General features: G+C 34.6%; 1 protein-coding gene across 1 annotated transcript; it reads right to left on the bottom strand.

The window, feature by feature from the left end:
• LOC109347881 (probable GTP diphosphokinase RSH3, chloroplastic) lies at window positions 372-5729 on the bottom strand. Its single transcript, XM_019587986.1, has 6 exons — window positions 4460-5729; window positions 4035-4220; window positions 2472-2932; window positions 1816-1974; window positions 1379-1730; window positions 372-920 (listed from the first exon to the last, which is right to left on the bottom strand). Exons 1-6 carry the CDS (start codon window positions 5168-5170, stop codon window positions 612-614), a joined length of 2178 nt encoding a protein of 725 aa, XP_019443531.1. The 5' UTR covers window positions 5171-5729; the 3' UTR covers window positions 372-611.

The raw sequence follows: 10358 nt of genomic DNA, 5'->3' as shown, positions 1-10358 counted from the left end.
TTGGAACCAAAGGAAGGCTTAGAGACTAGTTTAATATGACAGGTTTGAGCTATGCGAACAATGGTATACCAAAAAAATACACGTGTGGAAATGACACTTTAAATATAATGAGCAAGTGCAAAAGCTAAAACTTTTCTCTTGTCGCTCTGATACTGAAAAAATATGTATTATCATCTTCATTAACTTCACAAATACACATCAATATATCATTGTTATCTGCACGGAAGAGAATCCTAACAGAGTATGACACGTGACTCAATAATCGAAAATGTGTCGAAGCTAATGTGTGAAATTGTACTACTGCTAGTACTCATTGTCATGGAAAAGACACCTATTTCATAAATTCAACTATCAGGTGTCATTTTGCTAGAAAGGAAGACTACTGATAAGTGCAAGATTTAAAAATAAAACATGAAACTCTTGAAGCTAAGGTGGGATGTAATTAATTCAACTGGACCAACTACATAAATAAACCATTCAGCATACAATTGAATCAAGTTAGCAAATTCATAGATAACAAAGGATTTTTTCTGTACAAATATATCTATATACATAACTGTCACTAAATGACCATGTTGGCATATATTGTGGTTGCGAAAAACACACACCGGTCAGCTTCTTGAGCCAACCATGCTGCTTGCAGCAGGTCCTGTAGTTGACACAGTTAGCCCTCGGTCATACATACGCTGGATTTCTTCCCTATACTCTGTCAGGGACTTATCAGGTATGGCTGGTGTTATCTCCACAACATCTCCCATCTTCAACTTGCATTTGGGATCACTAACCGGAACATGATTCAACCTTGGCCTCATTTCTTCCTTCAGTGAAAACCGATATGTTGTCAACCTAGAGCCTGCTTGCCCAGCTCTTTCCAACAAATCCATCACTGTTGAGTTTGCACCAAATTCTTGGACAGACATCTGCTCATCCATACACAAACGCAATTAATATATACCTTCAAATGTGGTAAGATGCTAGCGATAAAATCGGCAAGTTTCTAAACTTTGGTGACAGGAAATGACAGTGCATGCTTCATTTTCCACCACTTTTGACGTAATCAAGATTATACCACTTGAAGCCAATCAATAAAAGTTTCAATCCTAAAGTCATGTTACTGTTCTATACCCCACAATTCCATTTGAAGCATAGTTTCTATGTTTAACTAATCATCACAATCACAAAGTATTTGGCAATCAAGCCCCTCTATCCAGTTAGTGCAAGAAAAATTGAATCACAACTAATCAAACAACATTGTCAAGTCATATAATGATTTTACTCTTAATGAAATTTAGTCCTTACTTGGTTTATATGAATCAAACCATGGGTTTAAGACAGAAAACATGAAACTGAAAATACTAGATATACTTCTAGCACTAACCTTATCACGCTCGATCAAGATAACAAACACAGGTCCATCCTGACCACAATCAGGCTTATAAGAATAAGGGCAATCATCTGCATGAGAAGGGAACTTGCAGGGTGGCTTGATTGAATAAGCACATCCAACGGGTGAACAATCTTTACTCATTGCCTCACACTGCCAGGTGACAACCCATCGAGCCCACTCGACCATTTGAAGTACAAATGAAGAATGCTGACAATCATCTTCCTTGTATCTCCAATGAGCAGCAAATCCAAATTCTGCTTGTAAATGCATATCTTTTGTCCGAATTTGCACTTCAAGGGGAAGCTTACCTTCACCAATCACCACAGTGTGCAGAGATTGATACCTAAGAATTTCAAAATCAAAATCAGAAAATATAGAGATGGCGGCCATTTGAAAGTGTACACAACTATTCATAATCTACAGCATACCCATTGAACTTCGGGCGACGTATGTAATCTTTCAGCTTTCCAGGTACTGCAGGCCATAACTGGTGAACAACTGTCAAGGCTTTATAACAGTCTTCCTCCTTGTCAATAATCAAGCGCAGCCCATAAATGTCATGTATATCATCTATGGATAGCTTCTTCCTACAAATATATAGACAAACAAAAATGGTTGAGAATTTGAAGTTTACAAACAATACAGTTCAGCATACAACAATAACCAAGTCTCAGTCTCACTAAGTGGGGTCGGCTACCTGGATTGGATGACACCAAATACCTATACCACAACAGGTATAATTCACCATGTCAAGTAAAAATTATGCTATACTATTTTCATTAGTGCTTTTACACCAACAGTTTTCCTTAGTTGTCTCATGCCACAATAGGGACAGAGAGTGAAACTGTTTCATCTTTAACAATCTAAACAACTGATGTCCAGGGGAGTTTATGCAGTAATAGCAACTGTCTTTACTCTAAAACCCAACACTGTATAAGTTATACTCTTTGAACGGTCTGTCCTCCCCTACTGACAAATGAAATTCCAAGTATTATATTTGCAAAGTTTCACTTTCCAAATGGCAGATAACAAACTGAAGTGAAAGAATTCAGCAGCTACAGAAAAATAAGGGGAAGTAACATACTTCAGCATTTTGCAATAAACACTATACAAGCTCTTATGCCGCCCAGAGAGGACATGATAAGATATGCCTTCATCTTTAAGTGCTTGCTCTAATCTCTCTATTGCAAAAGTAATCAATGCATCATCACATGAGTCCACAAGCTTCGACGAAAGCTCATCATGCTGGTCTGGGTTGAGATGCTTAAAACACAAATTTTCTAACTGTTCCTTCCAATTAGATATTCCTAAGCGATTGGCCAAAGGAGCAAAAATTTCCAAAGTCTCCTTTGCGAACCTTTGTTGCTTGGCCACCGGCAATGCATCTAGTGTCATCATATTATGCAATCGATCTGCCAATTTAATGAGTACAGCTCTTGCATCTGCCATGGCAAGGAACATGGTGTGCAGGCAGTCTGCCTCAACTGACTTGCAAGCTGTATTATTTTCTCGAGCAAGCTTGCTTAAGTGACTCATTTTGGAAACCTAAATTGCCATATAGAGTAGTTAGAATCTTGAAAAATCAATACTCAGCACTTGACCAAAGAGACAGCAAATAATAAAGCATTAAAGCTATCACAGAACGCTAAGTGAATAAAAATTACTGCACAAAAGTGCTAGATTTCAATGAAGATTGCCTCCATATATCTATGACTTAAAACATGAAGCTTGTAGAACGTCAATAAAGAAAAGCTGTTCTAATTGAGAAACTAGACAGACAGGACAAGACAAGACAACAACTTAATACAGAAACCACTCAATGCAAGGAAGAGGAGATCAAGAGAAAACAGTTATAACAGCACACTCAACATTTAGTTCAAGACTTACAAATAATTAAATGAAGATCCAAGAGCTCCATGTAGCCAGTCCTAACAAATCATTTTCTTTCATTATAAATTATAAAATTTTACAGAGCAATCACAGAACTACCGTAGTTATTTTCTGGTAAATGAAAAATAAAGGAACTCTTCTCATTATAGATAGACAAATAGGGTGACGGAGGTTTTAAATCTAAGTCTGCGACCGTTACAGAAGGCGATATGTCAAGGTTTTGGGAGTCGCCAAAACCGTATTACGACCACAATTGTCCGAAATGTCAAGGTTTTTGAAGTTTCAAAACCACTACCGAAACCGCTATTTAAAACCTTGAGGGTGAGTACAAGTGTGATGCCACTTACAAGAAACCATCCTAGGTGCAAAATCAAATCCAATCCTTCAACTGAATCACAGCAGATCACTCATGGCTCAAGATCTTCATGGTGGGTTGAACTCCACTCATCCTCCTTTGGACAACTAATCTCATCCAACATAGAATTTAACCAACACCAAAACAAACAGAAACAAAAGGCACCTATATTATTTTCAAAAGCCAATGTTAATTGTTACAGCAACCAAATTACAGAGCCGTTGAAACCAACACTAGATCTGATGTGTAAAATTTAGTTATAGCTTTAATAGTAGGGACTGAATTAAATATGATTTGTGAACAAAGCATCAAATTCATTATGTTAAGGTACATGCATTTACTAGCAATTAACAGATCAACAGATATGTACAGTTATTATTAATTAACAGACAAGTTCCTCACCCCTTCAATTAAATCAGCAACCCCAGCGCCAAACGTCGCAGATATGTAATCATAAGTCAGAAAAGAATCATCAAGAGTGTCATGCAAAAGCCCTGCAGCAACCACTGTGGAATTAGCACCAATCAACGCAAGTAACACAGCAGTTTCCAAACAATGCTGCAAATACGGATCCCCACTAGCACGCATCTACACAAAAATGATCCATCAGAAGTCAAAAGTCAAAACCTTTAAACACAACAAATATCAAAACCACATATCAGATAATCCAATTGCATACCAACACACATAAGTTCATGTTCTATTATATACACCCAGAATTCTATTTTACACATACAACAACAATGAAACCCTGACTTTCACGAGATCTCCCATGTACTCTCGCTCAAGCATGCTTAACACAAAAGTTAAAGTCGTATTCTTTTTACCTGCCCTCTGTGAGCTTTCTCAGCTTCACAAAAAGCCTTGATTACAAACTCTTCACAGAAGATCTTATGTCTCAACTGGGCCCCAAGCAGCAACTTCTTAGCATATGGTTCAAAACCACCTTCCACAAAAGTATCCTCCAAATTGAAGGTCAACTCATCTAAATCACCACCACCACCATCATGATCAACCTGGAAACTTGGAGAATCATAATCCAAACAAGAACCCAAAGCATTCCTCACAAACCCATTAAACAAACCACTAGTCCCAGGGATGCTGGAAGAAGTACAACTCCTCGAAGACGAACCAACGGTGCTACTGCTACACGAAACAGGTCCATGGAAAACAGAAACCGGGCTATGATGATGATGATCTTTCTTCCACGAAGTCGACCCCATGAATTTGCTTGGCGAATACGAAAAGGAGCTGCTAAATTCCTTCAATTCAGACCCCAATTCATCCCCAGCCGGGCTGGAAAAGCTCGACGACAGCGGCACGTGCTTCGTGACCGCCGATGAGGAGAACAGGCAAGAAAGCCCGCCCATCACGGCGGGCTTCTGCAATGTCGAAGCCGCTGTTTGCGACGGCGGCGACATAGATCGGGAACCCAATTCGAAGTCGTACGAAGCGTGTGCGTTGATCTGGCATGGGTGCGGTGTGGAACACACACTACTCGGTGGACTCGCGTATAAAGCTATTGTGGAAACCGCCATGCTTCAAAATTAACCAAGCCTTCTTCTTATTCTTTGCTTTTGCGAATTAGGGTTTTGAATCCCAGATTCAAAAGAACCAAAACAATGATAAAAGTTACAATTTTTTTCCTTTTGTAAAAAAAGAGAGAAAAACTTAGATTTAAAAAAAAAGTCAGAAGGGATTGGTGCAAATCCAAATGATTGAGTGACCCGGTTACTGTTCGAACAGATGAATAGTATTTTCCTATGGCTGTACACAAATAAAATTGTTTGAACAATTCAAAGATTCAAATTTTTTTCTTTGAATTAAAAAGGAGAGTGGACTATATATACAAAATTTTCTAATTCTTTATGAAGGGGTGGAAAAGAAGGACCCTAAATAGAGAAGAATTTACAAATAGTGACCCTGGATTTAGAAGAAAAGAGAGTCAAATACGTTTGAAATAACAACAAGAGGGAGAGAAGAGAGATAAAGGGAAAGAGGGAAGGGAGCTTCGTTTGTCTTAGATTTCCGCAGAATGTGTGAATTTTTATGTTTTGTTTTTTAGAGAGGTTGCTTTGCCGAGACGATGGATCAGAGGCCAGGAGATGGGTATTGTGCAATGACTGTTTTATCCTTAGGATATTCTGTAATGCGCTATAAGCCAGTTACTGATGTTATTGTATAGGAATTTAATGTTGTCGCAAATTTAGTTTTGTTTGTTTGCTTGAATAAAGAAAAAATGAAAAGTACTTCTACACTAAGTTTTTTAAACTTATTCATTATTATAGTTATTAATTTTAGAGAAATTTAATAATTTTAATTAGTAAATAGATATAAATCATCAGATATTTATAGAATTAATGACTTAGGATTAAGTTTAAAAACTTACTCTAAGAGTAAGTGAATCTCCTCTCAACCAAAATTACTATATGTTTCGTTGTCAAATTTTTCAACAATTTTTTTATTTGAATGGGAGATAATTATTTCATTTTGTCATTAAAATATGACATATATTTATTTTTTAGTTTAAAGAAATATTTATATAAAAAAATGGTTAGATAGGACACATGTTACAAGTCTAGTGATTGGAGAAGATAATTTATCTCCTTATGTGAGGATATTTTATACATTTTTTATTTTTGATATTAATATAAAAATAATTGTGTACCAATTCTACAAGAGTTTTATAATAGTATATTATTCATTTTAATTATCATTTACTTTTCAAAAAAATAATTCAAATAAATGATGGATAATATCTATACTATATATAAAGTCAAAACTTGAAATAACTTCCCTCGTGGTGTAATTTTCACTTCTTGTTTTGCTATTAACATTATTTAATTTTTACAAAAAAATCATATAATCATAAGCAACAACCACCAACACATTAATTAACCACATATCTCACCTTAAATTAAACATTATCATAAACACACAAATATATTCTAATTCTAAAAAATGAAATATATAAAAATTGAATATGTAATATCATGCAATATTCACGACAGACACGATAAGGATTAAGATAACTAATTATCCATAACAAATTAATAACCAAATTAATTATTTTAAATGAAGAATTATCCAATCCCATTAAGATAAACATGAATAATCATCACTATTCAATGATATCCAGTTTAAATATTACACCTAACGAGTTTAAAATTTATACACTGACAATGTAAAGTTTTTTATATTGTCAGCACATCATCCATGATTGATTTGTAATATTTTTATTTGAAAGTCAATGATAGTAAATAAGGGTGGAAACAGGCCAGGTCAGACTAGGCTTTGCCTTAAACAGACCCAGCCTATATAGCATATAGGAGTCTGGGCCTGGCCTGTTAGTCTGTTTAAAAAAATTCAAAGTCTGAGTCTGACCTGTTTAAAAGTCTGGTCTGGCCTGTTAGCCTGTTTAAAGACATATTATATTATATGGTCATGAAATACATTTAAATTGGTTTATAGGCCTACTTTTAGTTATGCCCATCTAATTCTAATAATTAAATAACTTTTTTGTATACATTTTTATATTAATATTACATATAATAATATTATTTATATTAAAATAGTATAAATTCAACATTCATATATATTATAACTAAATAGGCCGGTCTGTTAGGCTTAATAGGCATTTTAGGTGGCCTAAAGTCTGACCTGTTAAGCTAAATAGGCTTTTTAGAAAGCCTGAGTCTGGCTTGTTAATGAAAAAAGTCTGGCCTGACCTAACCTGCTATAGGCCAGGTAATAGGCTCCTGATAGACGGTCTGACCTATTTCCACCCTTAATAGTAAACATATCAATGGTGGAGATTTGTCGATAGTGTAAAAACACTTACATTATTAGCGTATATATTAAATCAATGTAATATCTCAAACTATTAATTATTTAAGGGTGTTGAAATAATAATTTTTTTAAAGAATAACTCAAGTCATTTTATATTATAAAGTGAGAGTTTATCAAGTGTAAATAAATCGTTAAACTGTTAAGCAAAAGAAAGGTGTCCGATTTTGATACATAAGTTAATACCAAAATACTTAGACTTTTCATAAATAAAAAATGTAATTTCATATAACTATAATAAAACTTACAGCGGTGTTTTATAAGTCAAATAAGGACATGTGTCCCATTAAAATATATTTTGGGTCACATATACCTCAAAATGTATTAGTCTATATTAGAGTTCTACATCCTGGAGCATACAGAAGATCTTAACTAACTACACTTTTACAACCACTTGTTGTCAATCCTTCATCTGTTAAAAATTCATCAACTCAACAGATAGTCTTCCAATGCCATTTCCTCTATCTGTTTTATTTATAAATATATTTATATACATGTAGAACAGGAAGGAGTATAGAACGCAGATATTTAGGAGTTACTCGATAGTTAAGTTAGTTAATTCCACATGGGAATTGAAGGCAAAACAATAAGGGATAGATTAGTTAGCTATTTGTTAGCTAAGTTAGTTATTGGAAGTTATTATTTGCTAGATATTTTGGTGTCATTCTTAGCTATTCAAGGTTATTCGCATCATCTAATGTTTTAAATTGCGGTTGTAATTGCGGTGACTGTGATTGCAGTCATTGCAATCGTTTCGATGTAGACTGCAGCCATTGCGGCGTGAATTATTTTAAGATTAAAAAATGTTTTTTAATTCGATGTGGTCTGATGCGGTTGCGTTGCGCCTCAAAGTATTTATGTTGCGGCGTATCAATGTGATTTGGAGTCACACCACTATTGCGGTTGCGACGGTCACCACAACCGTAATATTGCGGCCGCATCAGGTGATGTGGTTCACAATTTAAATCACTAGTAGCATATATTGCATTAGTTATGAGTAATGAAATCAAATCAACTTTCTCCTCTTCAATCTAACAGTTTGAGAGCTCTGTTGCACACATTGCACTTTGTTTGTTCCTCTTTTTACTTCATTCTTCTTCATTATCCTTCTTCAATTTTTATTCTTCATCACTTCTATCATTGATCTTTCTTTATTATAAGATTGATTATAATTCAACATTGATCAATCATCTTCCATTCTTCTTGAAATCATTCATTTCTTTATGCAACTCATTTTTGTAACAGTCTTGGGTCGTCTTACATGTTGGGTCCCACAGGGCTTTGCCACTCACCTAAAGGGAGTGAATATGTGATACGGTACACAATTATCATCACTCAATAAACAAAGAGGAAACACAAAATTTACACACTGTTTAATCAATTAAAGACATACTTAATTGATTAACTCGATCTGTTGTTAATCGATTAACTAAACAACTTAATCGATTATATGGTTCAGTTATAGTGAAAACAATTTTCTTTCGATCTCCCAAGATTACCAAGATTCAACCAAACTTACATGCACTTATTACAGACAGTTAAGAACAATTATTGCACAATACATAATATGCAATTATCAGAGAATTATATGCATGTCAAGTTATGTAAATCAAGTAATGTGGAAATGTAAAAGGATAAGGGAAAAGAAGAATGAGACTCGACTTTTATCCTAGTTCGTTTGCGGGTCCACTTGCAAACTACATCCAAGCCTCCCATTCTGATCTTAGGAAAATTTTCTTCACTATGGAAATTCAATGTTCTTACAAACACACTTCCAATACAAGATGCAAGACGGTCCTTTCTTGGAACCGTAAAGTCCCCACTTCGGTTTGACTACTAAGCTCGCCTACTAGGATACCTCACCATTCACGACTCTAGCCCCAGCCTAAGTATCACTTACTACCAAGATCTCTTGCTTCTCGTGAAGATACTTATCTAACCGCAACTAGAGTTTTCCCAAACCTATTCTCCTTCTATGATGATACAACACACCAAGAAAATGTGTCAATGCCTTAGTCTAACAATTTTCTTCAAGTTACATATGCACCTCAATGTGCAGATTTTATACTCTTCTTACAATGTAAGAACCTTTCTAAATATCTCACAATTATAGAATAAAATGTGTGAGATGTAAGGTTTCTTTTTCATAAAGATATGACAATGAAAGCTCAACGGATATCTTGTAAAAAAATTAACCTTTTCTTTTCTCAAAAGAACACTTAGAAAATCTTTCCACAAGATATGAAAGTTTGAGCTTAAGATCTTCTGAATAATGTGTAAAACTCTTTGTTTCTAAAATGTGTTCTAACCCTATGAATCAGAGTTCATCTCTCTTGATTCTCTCTTATGAAGCAATATGAAAAACTTGGGTTAAAATACTATTTTGTTTTTAACTGAAGTTAATCGATTATACTTAACCTTAATCGATTAACGAGTTTCTTGAAAATAACATAAAACATAAACAGTAATCACATTAATCGATTAACCTCTCATTTAATCGATTAACGTGTTTCCAAGGATTAATTGATTAACACATCTGTTAATGGATTAATGATTTTCTAAAACATATTTCAAATGATGAATGAACCTCCTACATGATTTATAAACTCATGATGCATGCCTTTGAATGATCTATGATTTAAAACACTTTTTTAATGCATTCAAAACATATGATCATGTATGTATGTATATGGATGTCAATCATGTATGTATGCATGTAAGTCTCATTTTATATATGATTGATTTTAGCTTGTGAGACTTTCATTAGGGTTCATCCTAGCCTAGACTCTTACTAAGCAAGCATCTTAAGACCTAATAAAGATATAAAAATACTTAACCCATAGATCTCTTTTAAATGCTTTGCCTTGTATGAACTTGAGT

The sequence above is a fragment of the Lupinus angustifolius genome, chromosome LG05 (genome assembly GCF_001865875.1).
Source record: "Lupinus angustifolius cultivar Tanjil chromosome LG05, LupAngTanjil_v1.0, whole genome shotgun sequence".
In the NCBI taxonomy this organism is placed as follows: domain Eukaryota; kingdom Viridiplantae; phylum Streptophyta; class Magnoliopsida; order Fabales; family Fabaceae; genus Lupinus; species Lupinus angustifolius.
Note: the sequence above shows the minus strand (reverse complement) of the source record. Positions and strands in the feature narration are given on the sequence as shown.

Coding starts and splice junctions, on each gene's coding strand:
- LOC109347881 (XM_019587986.1), bottom strand. CDS start 5,170: ATGGCGGTTTCCACAATAGCTTTATACGCGAGTCCACCGAGTAGTGTG. Junction 4,221..4,459: donor AGAAAGCTCACAGAGGGCAG/GTAAAAAGAATA, acceptor ATTTTTGTGTAG/ATGCGTGCTAGTGGGGATCC. Junction 921..1,378: donor TCTTGATCGAGCGTGATAAG/GTTAGTGCTAGA, acceptor ATGGATGAGCAG/ATGTCTGTCCAAGAATTTGG.